The 15,830-nt window shown below is 51.9% G+C and overlaps 2 protein-coding genes across 3 annotated transcripts in view; one reads left to right on the top strand and one right to left on the bottom strand.

The window, feature by feature from the left end:
* ARL3 (ADP ribosylation factor like GTPase 3) overlaps nucleotides 1–7,805 on the bottom strand; it is a 30,204-nt gene extending 22,399 nt beyond the window's left edge. The window contains exon 1 of the mRNA XM_057379768.1: nucleotides 7,717–7,805. Coding sequence (XP_057235751.1) covers nucleotides 7,717–7,719 — 3 coding nt within the window. The 5' untranslated portion in view covers nucleotides 7,720–7,805. The remainder of the gene's footprint in view (nucleotides 1–7,716) is intronic.
* Nucleotides 7,806–7,943: 138 nt separating this feature from the next.
* On the top strand, nucleotides 7,944–14,946 carry SFXN2 (sideroflexin 2). Of its 2 annotated transcripts, none has more exons than XM_057379756.1 (12): nucleotides 7,944–7,973; nucleotides 9,102–9,274; nucleotides 9,537–9,707; nucleotides 10,611–10,709; nucleotides 10,862–10,937; nucleotides 11,015–11,100; nucleotides 11,764–11,824; nucleotides 11,909–11,975; nucleotides 12,499–12,548; nucleotides 12,819–12,868; nucleotides 13,084–13,131; nucleotides 13,521–14,946. In XM_057379756.1, exons 2-12 carry the CDS (start codon nucleotides 9,114–9,116, stop codon nucleotides 13,618–13,620), a joined length of 969 nt encoding a protein of 322 aa, XP_057235739.1. In that variant the 5' UTR covers nucleotides 7,944–7,973; nucleotides 9,102–9,113; the 3' UTR covers nucleotides 13,621–14,946. The 2 variants fall into 2 exon arrangements, with proteins under 2 accessions (XP_057235739.1, XP_057235732.1); XM_057379749.1 differs by lacking the exon at nucleotides 7,944–7,973 and adding an exon at nucleotides 8,036–8,239.
* Nucleotides 14,947–15,830: the final 884 nt, after the last annotated feature.

The raw sequence follows: 15,830 nt of genomic DNA, 5'->3' as shown, positions 1-15,830 counted from the left end.
CCATCAAATTTACAGTTGTGTTTGTTGGCTTGTAAATCCGTGGATTTCAGCTCGGTGTGGACAGACTCCACAGGAGCAGGAACTCTAAAATTCACACGTTCTCCTTCCTTTCTAGGGAAACACTGAATTTCCCATTCTTATGGGCCTGACCCAAAGCCAATGTACATCAGCCAAAGCACTACTGCCGACTTTGGAGAGCTCTGAATCAGGCCCTATTATTTTAGTTTATTGCTCACAGTTAAAAAAAGAAGCTGTTGAAATGCTAATCCTATTCACAGCACCACTTGCTAAGAGCAGAGCAGTGTATCCCAGAGCAGATCAGGATTAGGTGCCTTTATGTTTCAGAATTCAACTCCAAAATACTGAGCGCAAAGGAATGTATTACAAAGTATTGCTTATCTACCACGGAGCAATTCTCAAGGGTCGGGAAGAGGAACAGTTGTAAATGTTAATAGAGCTTCTCCCATTGTAGATGGATGCTATTTCTGGGCTAGTATGACAGCCTATGAGAAAACGATCAGCATCGTTCCATATTCTACTCAAGTGACACTGCTGCATGGCTGATCACAGGATTATCTGGGGTAGCCAATAGAAGAGAAGATATATATAGAAATAAAAGTATTCTCTAAGGTATAAAGTAAGCTGATTTAAAAGCTGGAAGACAAGTAAGCCAACACAGAGAAGTGGACTTTATTTCAGTAGCTGCCRGCATAGGTTACATGGTCTGTATATACAACTTAAATCAAGAACCAAATAATAGTATTGGATCCTAKGACTGTTACTATTTTGTAAATAGTAGCTAAAACAGGAGGCCAACATTCTCCCTGTAGTTAGCAAAGATTTAAAACTAAGGAAAGCCATGCACAGATGGGTTTCTCATTTTTTTCTTTTTAATTTTTTTAATTGGTCTTATGAGTACATTGGCTAGGAAGACAGAAAGCATTTTCTGACAGCTTAGTAGACTAGAAAAAATAACTCAGCTGAGTTCCCTGCTGCATGCCACCACTATGTGGGACAAAGCAGCCCCTGCTGCACACACACTGATAGACAAGCACTCCTCTGCTGGCAAACACAATGCTGAAACTAATTTGGGCTGAGGAGAGTCAGAAAGCAACTCCTTGTTATTGATGGGAGAAGTCRGGTAGAATGCCATGAAATGGGAAGATTTGGTGCAAAGAGGATGCTCAGAARCAACAGAGGAAGAGCAGATTTTTGAAGCAGGGTAGGTAGCAAATGTCTTGTGCTTAACCAGTAGTGAGAAGCGAGGATTCACAGGATGCCTGCATGGCAGCCAGGCCAGTGGCACTTGCTCACTGGAGTGTCCAGGGGGAGAAGCAAGTCTCAAGCAGGCCAAACTAGATATGTGCTGGCTGAGGAGCCGCAGAGATGCCTCACAGGAGCATAAGGGCAGCATRTCAGCTGCACAAAACTAAGCAGACTGCGGCATCTGTAACAGAGAAGGGAACTGCAGATGCTGCTCAGATAATGAACAGCACAGCATGGCAGCGCGTGCAGCCTTTGGAGAAGGGCAGCCAGACAGAGCAACTCAAGGCTGGGCACAGTCAGCCAGCAACCGCTTCTTGGTCACCTCTGGGTTAAGCAAACTATGCCTTATATCAGATTGGCTTGTTTAAAAACATCTTTGTCCTTGGTGGAGAGGGTTTTCTTTACAAGCACCGTGAGGAGACAGACTGATGGGGTCAGCAATGAGGAGACTGCATTTTCCAGACAGTGAGCGGGGACATACAAYAAGAAAAAGAGACTCCTGACAATTACTATGAAATCAGAGTGGGGCATTAAATTCGGAGATGCAACTAAATGGGCAAGAGCACTCATAAACACATCGAGCATGAAAGCAAAGCTAACCATCTTATTAGAATCCTTCAGAAAACAGGGATGTGTGGTTTTATGAAAGTATATCATTGCTAGGTTTAAAATACTCACCAAATTATCAAAGGACTTTCAATTATAGCTGCATGMAGTAATCCTATTCTCTCTCAAAAAAAAATCAGACATATATAAAAATATAGTGACATTTATAGTCCTAGCTAAGGGTTTTGTGGGTTTATTCAGCTTTAAATCCATGCTGTATATGGGTCTTTTGAACTAGTTGATGCATGTAACTACATCCTGTACCACAGAAGCCGCTGAAAGGAAGATTCACTTTATAGGCCAAAGCAAAAATTGGTTTGGGACAAACAGAGCATTGAGATAATCTGTTTAAATATTGTATCAGATTGGCAATACAAAGCCATAATGGAAAGAACATTTTTCCCTTGTACTGAGGGCTGGATACACAGGACATGGATAAAAAGTGTGGCCCACAAGCTGCTGCAGAGCACAGTTGATTCTTATTAGGAAAGAGAAGTAAATGTATTCTGTTTAACTTTATTAGCCACAAAGCTCAGATAATGAATTTAAAATAAAACCACCTTCAGTCACCACCAATTGCTTATCTGCTAGATGTGGATATTTAGGTAGAATCAAATCAATTCACCAAGATGCAATACAGCCACAAAGCTCAGCAGTTCAGCCTGTTATTATGACCACATCTCTCCCATCTCTACACCTCTGCAGAGATATGTCCTCTTCCCCACTGCTGCAACCACAAGTCACTTGTCTTTATCCTCAAGAGTCATCTCAGCCAAGAACATTTACCATTGAGGTGACAGCTCCTGTCTCCCCACAGCTCCCCAGCACTGTTGAGCTCTATTCTCAAACTTCCATGCCTTTCTTACWGCCGTGGGAGAAACTTCACAAAATATCCATAAAACCAGTCCGTGATTCTTCTGCTAATTCCTTCTCTGCCACACCTACAATCCTTGATGAGGTTTAAGCAGCAAATATGTCAAGTTCAAACCTGTCTTGGATTCTCCTTACTCATATCACTTGGTTATCTCYAACCTCAGACATACCGTATTTCCATGGCATAGGAGCACCTCCATGCTCTGCCAGAACAGCACATAGCACAGCTCTGGGCACCAATTTATTTACTTTTAATTAAGCAAAATGGTAGCAGTTCACAATTTTTAAAGAGTAAGTTAAAGATAGAGGGAACATGTGATGATTTCAGAAAGTCACACAGGAGAAGCTGACACCGAGAAGGACGAGGGGCTTAGCTGAGCCAAATATGCTGCCTTCCTTAGTGGATATATGAGGCTACATTTGTCATCCAGGGTGCAATCCTGCACACACAGAGCTGGAGGAGGGGAGTCCTTCCTGACAACTGCACTGATTAGCTGGTGCCCTGAAGAATGACGTCTGATTACCTTTATCTTCGGCTGCAGAACTGCAAATGTCACTAATGGTCATAAAATCATCCAGTCTTTTTCAAAATACAACCGAAGTAAATTAATCTATTGAGCACAGTTTATTCAATACTTCTTACTCTGGCAAAACTCCCAAAAAATCATTTGCTTGCTGCATGTCTCCACCATATGGTGTCATTCAATGCAGACTTTCTTTCCTGCATTGAAATCCAAAATTTAATGGAGTCGAGTCACCTACAGAGTTTTTCCAGCTCAAACCTACTAATGTAGTTTTCTGTCAAAGAGGTCACACAGCACTTTCCAGTTTGATACATAAACCAATACCAGCATGAATCCTCTTTTCATAATTAAAATAAAACTCCTCTGGTTTCAGCAGGTTYGAAGGAAGTATTTTGCCCTGTGTAGAGAAGAGCCAATGCCCAGCACTGGACAATGTCAGCAGTCACTATCTGGCTTGAGAACTTCAAAGTCTTGGCCAGTGACTGGTATACTCTCCTATCTGCAGGTGACTTCTCAAATCAACCCCTCAGCAATCAGTAAAATAAATCAAAAAAACATGACATTGAAATGCATTGAAAACTAAAGTAGTGAGTCATAACCCTTGAAAGCATTTTTTTAATGGGGCCATTTTAAATAGAGCCTTACTGCCAAGGAACAAGGGACAAGAGAAAGAATTTCTGGGTATGAGGGTACATCTAGAACAGGCAAGACAAAGATGCTGGTTTTCCTAGAAACATGAGCTCAAAATCAGGAGAAAGATGCCTGACTATGCATTTAGCTATGCTGGTATTTCATCCTCTCCACCAGACGTACCTAATGTCAGCTAGACACTCTGTGACTCAGTTTCCTCACCTGTAAAACAGGGACACATTTTGATAAATCTGGTTTTGACACAATGACATCATCTTCAATCAATGGTTTTAGAAAAACGCTGGCCATCCTCTGGCTCTGGCATCTACTGACAGCATACCATCTCTCTTGGTAAAGATTGTCATTACAGTGATGAGGAAGCCACAAGCTCTGCTTCATACAGCATTTTCTAAACTTTGGAAAGCAATGTATCCTTTCACGGAGCAGCCTCCCTTCGCCCTTGCTGTGTGCCCACTGCAGATGCTGCTTAACGGTGCCAAAGACTTCAGCACCACACATCTCTCATGCTTTGCAGTTTTATGGCTCATCCTTCCCTCCGTGCTCCAACTGTGACCTTCTACCACCCCTGTCYCACAGCTGTGAGAAATGCTGGTATGCTTCACAGAAGGAGACACTTCCCCTCTGTACTTACTCACTTGGATGAACACTGAAATAATTTAAACCTCAGCATTAACCCTCTTATCACTGGAGTTGGAGCAAGCAGTCATTGAGGGGAGTTTAAGCACTTCCCAGTGCAATCACGACATAGCAGGAACGTGCTCACGGGCAGCTACCACAGCTCAGATGACAAGCAGTAAATTGTTACATCAAGCTGTCTGGATAATTTCTGACTGCTGACCCACACCCCCGGGCTGCCATAGCTGCTTTGGATATATTTGCTGCTGTTTCAGATTTTCTGCCACAAATGATTATTTTGTTTTAGCGAAAGTTAAGAATCTAGAGATAATGTATTGCCCTTCAATCCCCTGCCCAGTCTAGTCAGCTCACCAGGCACCCCAAAGTGCCACCCGCCCTGCCTGAGAGGTTACAGTTCAAAAAACAACTCCAAGAAATGGAAAATAGACAAAGAGGCAGTAAAATGTTGTATCAAGTAATATGAACATTGGAGAACAACCAATCCATCCTCTCCACACACAAAGCACCCAAATAAGTGCAGCCAGATCCCAGACTACACCAGCTTATCAGGACATCACAGGGCAAAAGAGCAGATCTGGCAGCTGCAGGCCAAGTGTGTCCCACAAAGCACTGCACTGCTGGAGGCAGCTGCCCTCATCTTTACAGCAGATGTCCACCCTGTGATGGCTTTGGTGCCTGGTGTGACATGCCCCATCATCAACTCCTCTAAAATAGAGCAGATCCCACAGGCCTTATCTCAATCTCTTTCTCTGTGGCCCAGCAGGTACAGCTGCAGCCAGAATTACCCCAGTGAAGATGAGAAGCTGTCTTTGGTGCTTTTGCTTGTACCTCCTCCCACGCATGAATCCCTCCACTTGCACAAATCCAGAATGTGTCMAGAAGGCTCCTGGACAACATAAGGCTTTGCCCTTGGGAAAGCTCCTTCCCCACTGGTATTTCTTTCTGCCTGTGCTCTCTTTTCATGCAACATCCTCATAGATGGCTCCACAACCATAGCAGCYCTCTCACACCACTCTCATCTATAGTTAGAACCTTTCTTTCCAGTCCTCACTGGACTTTGCCAGCACCCCATTTGTCCCAACCCAACTACCCTGGCATCTAAACCCAAATTGTTTCCAATACTTGGATGACCCTGGTCCATCATCCAACCTTCCTCCAACCTCAATTCAGGCTGCACTATTCCCTCACCACCTCACCTGTCTCCCAGCATTGCCATCCACCCAAGACCTCAGTTTCTTCCTTCAATCCATTCTGCAACCTCTCAAACAATTAATTTATCTCCTCCAACGCTTCTTTTCTCCCTGCGATCTCTCTTTCTCTCCTCAGCATCAAAACTCCACTTCCAATCACAGTTTATCCTTATTTCTTCTTCTCAACCCAGACTGTCCCTCATCTCCCCTACCTGTTGCACAAAATCCCAGGGCATAAAACATCCCAGTAAACTATCCTGGCCAGCCAAACATTGACTGGGTTTTCCCAGTGACTCACCAGACTGTCCATCCCACCCAGCTGGTAGTTTTCTTTCAGCCCCTGAGCACTTTGTCTTAGTCCTGGCCCTCCCTGAACACCCAACCTCTTCATCCAGTCTGTCTCTGCCATGATTGAACTCTTCTAATGTTGTGCATCAAAAACCAGCCCTTCTACCTCAGCAAGCTATCTTCTAGCTCACTCAATTCCTACAGCCAGGATTCAAGTYCCAGGGTGGCCTCCTCCCACCTCAGCTGGGTTGTCCAGCGCCAGAGTTGCAGCTCCTCCCAGACTTTTCACAGTCAGTCCCTGAACACTGCCTTCCATCCTTGCCAGGTTCTTCCATTGCTCCTTCCCTCCTCAGGCCAAGTGCACCACAGCCATTCTGGTTTCCAGAGCCCTCCCAAGCATTCACCCCTCCATCACACCTTCACTGACTTGACCTTGACTGAATCAACTCTAGGCATGCTGATTCCATCCCAACAAAGATTCCAGCTGTAGCATCCTCAAGCCTTCCAGCCTCTGCCTAGACCTGCTTCACAGAATCACGGAATCAATTAGATTGGAAAAGAAAGACCTCTGAGATTGAGTCCAACCCATGATCAAACATTACCAACACCACCATGTCAACTAGAGCATGGCACCAAGTGTCATATCCAGTCTTTCCAATCTTTCCCTGAAGGGATCATGACTYCACCACCTCCCTGGGCAGTCCTTTACAATGTCTAATCACTCTTTCTGTGAAGAAATTCTTCCTGATGTCTAACCTGAGCCTCCCCTGAGGCTATTCACTCTTGCCCTGTCACTTGGGTCATTTCTACGTGGGAGAAGAGGCCGATCCTCACCTGGCTACAGGTAGTAAGGTCACCCGAGTTTTCTCTTCTTCAGACTAAACAATCCCTCAGCCATTCCTCATAAGACTTGTGCTCCAGGCCCTTCACCAATTCTGCTGCCTCTTTTGGGACTCAACCCCTTTTTTTGAGTCGCCCATAACATCTGTGTCCTGACAGGGCCCCAACGCCAGCCCTGGTCTTCCATGGCTGGAGACTCCAAAATTACACAGTTCTCATCCCTTTGTATGGGTGCTGCCCCCAACCTGCATAGCCCCAACAAAGATCCAGGTGTCCCTGCCTGACTGAACACCCCAGGTAGGCACTCAGCACCCAGGCCTGCCAGATTCCCTGGCTRCGTGTCACACAATCACAGGATGGGTCAGGCTGCAAGGGACCACAGTTGTTCACCTGGTCCAACRCTATGCTCAGGCARGGTCATCCTTGAGCACATGGCACAGGATCGTGTCCAGATAGTTCTGGAATATCTCCACTGAGGGAGACTCCACAAACTCTCTGGGCAATCTGCTCCAGTGCATGGCCAACCGCACAGCAAAGTTCTTCTCGTATTCAGGTGGAACTTCCTGTGCATCAGTTTCTGCCCGTTGCCTCTTGTCCTATTGCCCGACACCACCGAGCAGAGCCTGGATYCCTCCTCCTGGTTCCAKCCCCTTGGAACCCCCACTCATGGCCCCAGGCCTGCCCGTGCCTGCCATGAGCCCGGCCGGGCCCGACAGACCCTCGGCCCCCATCACCCCACGCTCCGCGGGGGGATCACCCGTGGCCTCAAGCGCCCCCGGCCCCGCTGGCCCTAGCCCTGGCCCCGGCCCTGGCCCGGCCCCGCTCGCCCCCGCCCCGCTCACCATCCTCGGCGCGGCCCGGGGTTACCATGGGCAACTGCGTCACACCCGCCCCGCGCGCCGACGTGCTCGCGCCGGGGGGAGGGCTCAGAGCCGGCCCCGCCCACCAAACCGCGCGTGCGTACGGGGGCGGCCCTGGCGGAGGGCGGTGGGCGCGGCCGCTCGGGGCTCTGTGATTGGCTGAGGGCGGCCACGCGTCGGAGCGCGGGGGCGGGCGGGGCCACGTGGGCGGGAGGCGGGAGAGGGGCCCGGGACTGCAGGTGGGGACACGTGGGGACGCGGCGGGTGGGACGGGCAGGGGCGGGACGGGGCTGAGGCAGGGGCAGGGGTGTGCCGACCCGTGCCGGAGGTGTGCCAGGGCTCTGCCATGCCGGGCCGAGCCTGGGGTGTGCCAGTGCTGTGCCGTGCCGGGCCGTGCTGAGCTGAGCCTGGGGTGTGCCGAGCCGTGCTGTGCCTCCCAGAGAAGAGCAAGGAAACTGATGAATGGTCTGGCGTTCAAGTCTTATGAAGAGTGGCTGAGGGAGCTGTGAGTGTTTAGCCTGGAGGAAAGCTTCGTGGGGGGACCTTATCGGTCTCTATAACTACCTGAAAGGAAGTTGTAGCCGGGTGGGAGTCGGCCTCTTCTGGGCAGTCAGCGACAGGACGAGAGGATATGGTCTGAAGCTGTGCCAGGGGAGATTCAGTTGGACACTAGTAAGAATTTCTTTACGGAAGGGGTGATTAAACATTGGAAAGGACACTGAAGGAGGTGGTGGAGTCACCATCCCTGGAGGTGTTTARCGAAAGACTGAATGTGGCACTTGGTGCCATGCTCTCGTTGACATAGTGGTGTTTGGTCATAGGTTGGACTCAGATGATCTCAGAGATACCTTCCAGCCTAATTCATTCTGCGATTCTGTGCTGTGCAACAGTGGGCATATGCTGCAGCACCCCGGGGAGCATGCAGGGCAATGCCAAGACAGTGTAGAGCAACAGAGGKGTGTGCAGAGTGGTCCCATGGGACCACAAGAGTAGGGGTGCTGTSCTCTGCACACACAGGGTGTAGTGCCCCTGTGGGAGTGCCTGCAGCCTTGTGGAGCAGTGAGCTGGACCCTACAGTACTGTGCAGCACCGTCCCACCCCAAGGAGGGGGTGCTGTGGGGTGCAGCCCACATGGGGGGACTCCAGGCAAGCAGGGCTGCTGGAAGCGCAGCCTCGCTGCAGTTTTGTGCCGACAGCAGGAGTGCAGGGTCCTCCTGAGCTCAGGGCTGCTGAAAGTCCAGTTGTCCAGTTAAACATAAACCTGTGATGGCTCTCACCCAGCTGACTGCCCCTGTGGCCGTGRCAGGCCTGCCCTCAATGAGCAAGCAAGGCAGGATCCTGCTGAGCAGCCTTTTTCCCCTGCCCAGACACACACCAAAATGGCCACAGTTCCACTTGGCTTCAACATCGACTCTCCACGCTGGGACCAGAGCACCTTTGTGGGGCGCCTGAAGCATTTCCTCAACATCACTGACCCTCGGACTGTGCTGGTGCCGGAGAAGGAGCTGGACCAGGCCAAGGCCCTGGTGGAGGGCTGCAGGTGAGGAGCTGTGTCCATGGCCATCCCRACCACTGTGCAGTGTTGCAGAGGGTTAGAGGCAGTCATTCCCAAGCAGGTATGCTGTGATGTAACATTGGAGGTAGTTTTGGGGGGGTTTCCCATGCTTCTTCAAGCTGTGACACGTATCTCTCTTGGGARGTGTTTCCCATGCCTTTCATGTGGTGCCTGGAGCTCTGAGCCTTGGCAGTGCCAGGTGCTGACGGGTCTGTGCAGCTTCCCCTGATGGGCTTTGGGCTTGCAGGGCCGGTCTGGTGCCGCCAGGAAGCAGCCAGGAGCAGYTGCTCTATGCCAAGAAGCTGTACGACTCAGCCTTCCACCCTGACAGTGGCGAGAAGATGAACTTCGTTGGGCGGATGTCCTTCCAGGTGCCGGGGGGCATGGCCATCACTGGCTGCATGCTCCAGTTCTATCGGTGAGCTCCTGGGTACACCAGGCTGGGGATGCAGCCCTGACAGCCCCTAGCCCCTCTCACAGCATCTCCAGTGGCTGGAGCATGGCCAGTCTGCCTCCTCTGGGGCTGGGTGAAGCCCAAGGCATGCCCATGCCTGTGTCCCATAGTCAAGCTCCGTGTCTCTGGGCTCTGTCCCCAGCACTCAGCCTGTGGTAGAAGCATTACAGATCACTTTGGCCCCTGGCATGGCCGGGGATGGTCTCACCTCACTCTGAGCTCAGCTGAGCTCTTCCCAGAGCCCCTGTAATGATTAATGCAACAAGTCCTGCTTGGTTCCTGCTCTTGTTCTGTGGCCATAGCAGTCCTTGGAACCGAGGACCAAATGTGTCCCCAGGCCAGGCTGCTTCAGCATCCCCAGCTCCTGCTGACAGCTCCCTGCATTTCCCTTCACCCTCCTGCATCCCAAAGCCTGCTCAGACCCACATCTCTGTTTCCTTTCCTGCCCCATGTCAAAGTCCCTGAGACACCAGTAGAAACCCAGACACCCTCATCCCCCAGAGCTGCTTCTGTCCCCGTGTGTCCCCTCCTTGCTGCTCTCTTTGACAAAGGCTTATCTCAGCCCAGCAGAGGATGGCTGCCACCCTGCTGAGAGCTGTATCTCCCACCCCTGCCCAAGTGCCTTGCAGGACTGGGCCTCCCCTTCCTATGTTCCCCAAGGTCTCAGGGCAACCAGAACTCCTGGGATCATTTCCCAGCTCTGCCACTGGCTTGTGACTTTGCCACAATTCCTCAGTTTCCCTTTGGAGACACCATGATGAGTGTATTGYGGGCATCTTGGCTGCCTCCCTGCCAAGCCTGACCATGGGCACAGGCCAGGTGTCCCTGACAGCCCCTGGGTCCTCTCCCGGTCCCTTCCCTCTACAGGACAGTGCCTGCTGTGGTTTTCTGGCAGTGGGTGAACCAGTCATTCAATGCCTTTGTCAACTACACCAACCGCAACGCTGCCTCCCCCATCTCTCTGAGGTGAGTTGGAGCCCCAGGATGGAGAATCTCTATTTGATGCACTCCTGGATGCCCTGTAAAGACCCTCTGTGCCATGTCTTGGGCACAGAAGGAGCAGGGCTCAGTCAGTCTTGGTGATTCTGTTGTCTCCTTTCTCTGAAATCCCTGTCCAGGCAAATAGGGGTGGCTTATGTCACAGCCACCGGTGCAGCCCTGGCCACCGCAGTGGGACTCAACCTCTACACCAAGGTACGCCAGGCCAGGGCCAGGTGGGGCAGCTGGGCACATCCTGCWCTCCCCTGCTGATGCCAGCCTGTTTCCCACAGCGAGCCCCCCCCTTGCTGGCCCGCTGGGTCCCCTTTGCAGCTGTGGCTGCTGCCAACTGTGTCAATATCCCCATGATGCGACAACAGTAAGTGTCACAGTGGCTGGGACCCGGCTCCCTCCAAAGGCAAGTTTGTGGCAGCCGGGCTCCTGGGCTGCCTTAGCCTCCCTGCCTCAGATTGCCATCCTGGGAGCTGGAGGGAGGTGAACTGGGGTCTGGGCATTTGCAGTGCTGTGTCTGTGGTGGAGGGTGCTGGGTGGGATGGCTCAGCCTCTACCTGGAGTAGGAGGGGGATTTTTGGCTGAGGATGGCTGTTCTGGGATCCGTGCTGGAAGATGCCTCAGACCCAAAGGTCTCTGCGTGTCATGGGAGAACCCCAAWCCAGGATATCCTGGTGCTGGGAAGCCCCTGGTGAGGTCCTCGTGGTGACCTGTGTCTGCTATTTGGGGTCCCCCACAGGGAGCTGGGGTGCTGTGAGGGACTGTCCCCTGGCTYAGCTGCGTGTCCCAGGCAGTGTCTGTCCCTAGCACGGCCGGATCCTGCTCACAGCTGTGCCCTGAAGATGGCAGCATCGGCTGGGCTGGAGACTGCGGTGCCCCGAGGTGGTGGAGCCCCGTGCCCTGAGGGCAGCTGAGGCTGTTGTGCCAGCACAGCACAGAGGACTCCTTTGGCACCCCCTCAGCCTGTTGCTGTGCCCTCRCACTTTCCCTGCCATCCTGTCCTCCACTGATGACTGCCTATTCCCTGCAGGGAGATCATCAACGGGATCACAGTGACAGATGGGGACAACAATGAGCTCGGCCGCTCCAGGGTGAGTGTGGTGATGGGGATACGGGCACTGCGATGGGGATACAGCACTGCACTGCTGGGGCTCACCCACTGCTTTTGCTTGCAGAGGGCGGCAGTGAAGGGCATCTCGCAGGTTGTGCTCTCCAGGATCACCATGGCAGCACCGGGCATGAGTGAGTGCGGGGCAGGAGGGTGTGAGATCAGACTGGGGACTCCCCAGGACCCACCACCTTCAGTTTCCCTCATGAAGAAGAGGGAGGGTGGCCCTGCATGCCACATGGCATTTGGTCTCCTCATTCTCTCGGCCATTCCGATCAGAGGTCCCCAAGCCCCTAGCCCTCTTCATGCCAAATCACAGCCTGTGGGAGACATGGAGTGCTCCTATGGCAATTTTGTCCCACAAGGATACATCTTGTGCTCTCTGGCCCCAGCCCCTCACCCTGCAGCTTGGCATCCCCTCTGCCCATGAGACCCTTGATGTGCTGCAAGCCCAGTAGGAGAGATGGGAGCGTGCAAGCACAGACCATGCTGCCCAGGTGTGCAGGGCTCTTCTGTCAGGTCCTTGGTGTCAGCAAACACCSAGTGGCTTCCAGCACAACTAGCTGCTGCCATGCCTCCAGGTGGATGGTTCTGCTGGGACAGCCCTGCAGGGTGGTTGTTTGGGGATCTGGGCTGACCTTTGCTCTCTGTACCTAGTTATTTTGCCCATCATCATGGAGCGGCTGGAGAAATTCACCTTCATGCAGGTAAGTGCATGATTTTCCTGCCAGTGGGTTCTGTGGTGCCCCAGCCCTGCTTCCCAGCTGCTGATATGCTGGGGATCAAATGGGGAGTTGCAGAGCCCAGCTTGCTTTGCTCCCTACTTGAGTCACAGATTCACCAAAGGGCTCTCGAGTGACATGGAGAGGCTTTGGGAGGGTGTCAGGGTTTGGGGGCACTGTTGAGGGGAGAAGTCTGCCCACCCTGTGAATGGGTTTTGCAGTGAGGCCAGGCACTCATTCCTGGTTCTTTTGCAGCGGATCCGGGTTCTCCATGGGCCGCTGCAGGTGCTGCTCTGCGGGGGCTTGTAAGTATCTCACTGCTCAATCCCCTGTGAGTGCCTGGAGTATGGCTCCAAAGCTCTTTTCCTTCAATGAGAAGGGAATGCGAAGCTCCTTGCCTTTCAGCTTGGGCTTTCCCCAGTTATTGAGAGTCATGGGGTATGAACTGAGATCCCCATGGCCGGAGGGCAAACAGGCTGTGATTCCCAAGACTAATGGTCTGCTCTTCTCTGTCCCACAGCCTCCTGTTCATGGTGCCAGCAGCCTGYGCCCTCTTCCCACAGCGATGGTACCCGTCCCACTGCTTCCCCTCCTTCATGGGATCTCAGGAACCTTCCTTCTCCCCTAGTTCTTCTCTGCCCATCCCGGGAGAAGCATGATGGGCACCCACCCTTCAACCCAAGGCAGCGCCTGCCTGTACAAGCTGGTGCCCAGGGCAGCAGGAGAGTGTGCCTCCCCTGCTTTGTGAGCTCTGTGCTGGCAGCAACAGGACACCAGCTCTATGGGCAGCTCTCTGCCTTCCAGCACTGGGAGGGAAGGGTGGTGGGTCTTGCCATGAGCCTGCAAGATCCCAGGGACGTGCAGAGGACCTCAGATGACAGTGTGGAGGGAGGGTGGCTTGACTGGTGGTTGGGGAAGAGGATCATGGCTCTCAGTGTGTATTCTGTCTCCCCACAGCTCCCTTGCACTGGCTGACCTTGAGCCRGAGCTGCGTGACAGCATCGTGGCCAAGCACGGGGACAAAGTGCCCTACGTCTATTTTAACAAAGGACTGTGAATGGAGACTACCTCAGGAGTCATCGCACCCCTCTGGCCTCCTGCTACCACCAATCCCCTGAGCAGGGTCAGAGGCACAGTCCGGCACAGTCCAGCCCAGATCTGCACCCCCACCCTGCACCTTCTCTGCTGCCTTCTTCCACTGTAGAAGCAGGATCTGACTCTGCRTGTCCAGCTTGCAGCACTTTGGCTTGTCCTGAGCCACCCCCACCTGCTGCTGGCCATGTCCCTGCCTTCCCATGTCCCTCTTGCCCTGAGGGATCCCTGTGCTTCCTGTGCCTTCCTCTGGCCCTGCACAGGAGGATCTGTCCAGCCTGTCTGGGCCTCACTGGGTTTGGCCCCACAAGCTATGAGGCTCAAAGCACAATTCTACCTCCAAAAGCAGGTGTCCTGCCATTGTACCAGCAAGCAAATCACATTCCTGCCTTTAACTACCACAGTAGCCTCTTTCCAAGAGCTGGATCATGTCTTGGTGGGTRTGAAGGGACCTGCTCTCTCTGCACCATGAGAGTGACCATCCCAAAGTCCAGAGGCCAATGCTTGGACTATGCCTTCCTTGCTCTCAGGTTCAGGTTTTATTCACTCTGTGATTGTCACAGTCCAGGAGAGAAATAGCTAATTGTTTTTAAGCTCTAACTTTTTTCATTCCTCTGAGGACAAGAGCCAGCTGTCACCCTTGTCCTACATCTCTGGTCCCCACAGCAGAATCATGAAACTGAATCTTTAGGGATAATTGTCTCTGTGCCCCCTTTGACATGGGGAAGAAGACACAGGAATCAGAGAATTGTTAGGGTTGGAATGACCTCTGGAGGTCATCTATTCCAGTCACACTGCCGAGGCAGGGTCACCTGGAGCAGGTTACACAGGAATGTATCCAGGTGAGTTTTGAGTATCTCCAGAGAGGGAGACTCCATKACTTCCMTGGACAGTCTGTTCCTGTGCTCTGCCACAYTCAATGTAAAGAATTTCTTCCTCATGTTGAGGTGGAACTTCTTGTGTTTTACTTTATGGCYATTGCTTCTTGTCCTGTTGCTGGGCACCACTGAAAAGAGCCTGGACCATACACTTGGCACCTGCCTTTGAGACATTTATATGCATTGATGAGATCCCCTYTCAGTCTTCTCTTCTCCAGGCTGAACAGGCCCGGCTCCCACAGTCTCCTCATAAAAGATATTCCAAATCTCTCATCATGTTGTGGCCCTCCACTGAACCCATTTCAGTAGCTCCTCTCTTTCTTGTCACAGAGCTGTCAGGCATCAACTCAGGCTCTGAATAGCAACACTGCAAATGACAGGAAGGTTGAAAAATAAATGCGGTGATTTTTAMAAAACAGCTGTGGGTTGTGCTTCTGGCTGATCTCTGTGTGTCTCTGTGGGCTGGTGTGTGGGAAGGGAAAGGTGTGGGCTTTGTGACTGACCAAGCATCAGGGTGAAGGTGAGCAAAGGGGCCAGGAGAAGGAGGAAGAATGTAAGGGATGGCATGAGCTCTGAAACCTTTGGGCATTCAATGGCAGCCTTCTTCAAGAGGTTCTCGGGCCTGCAAAGTCCCAAAGCGTGTGACAAAAGGCGRTTGAGCTGTGCTCACAGTGACATCCTATTGTGGGGACTGGGAGRACACTGGGTGATCCTTCCTACCCCCATGGGTGCTGCTTATCTTCTTGGCCAGGCCAAGAGTTTCATGGTTCTGTCTTGGGTCTGCCATGAGGCCTCTCCCACCCCAAAGAAGAGCAGCTTGAGTTTGCTGCAGCCTAGTTTGGGGGAGAAARAAGCCCAAGTCCTGGACTAAAGCCCCTGCTTTTAATGATCTGCATGAGGCTCTTTGCTTGCTGATGAACATCCCTCGCTGGGACAAGTGTGTTTCTAACAAGCCACGTGATGTGGCTGCTCCGAGAGCCCCATGGCCCAGTGGATGATCCATGCTCCTCCCTCCAGTGAGGGATAGTGTCAGATCTCTGGGRCAGCAGCATTCTCACATCAGCCTCAATGCCTGAGTAGGGACACATTAACCACTCTGCTCCTTCAGAGAGACCAGCCAAACCCAAAAGGTACTTCTTGAAGTGCCAGGCTGTATCCACAGCAGGTTTGCTTCTGCCCAAGCTGCAACAGGCAAAGGGTAATGTCTGCAATCACGTGTAGCTACTGCCAGAAAGCTGTATAAGAGCTCTGACATAATTAATAGGGGAGMAGAAAGTAGGAAAACATGTTCAAACTT

This window comes from Malurus melanocephalus, unplaced genomic scaffold (assembly GCF_030028575.1).
Source record: "Malurus melanocephalus ecotype Western Australia unplaced genomic scaffold, MMel_1.1 scaffold_12, whole genome shotgun sequence".
NCBI classification, from domain to species: Eukaryota; Metazoa; Chordata; class Aves; order Passeriformes; family Maluridae; genus Malurus; species Malurus melanocephalus.
The sequence above is the reverse complement of the archived record's forward strand: the minus strand, read 5'-3'. Positions and strand labels throughout refer to the sequence as shown.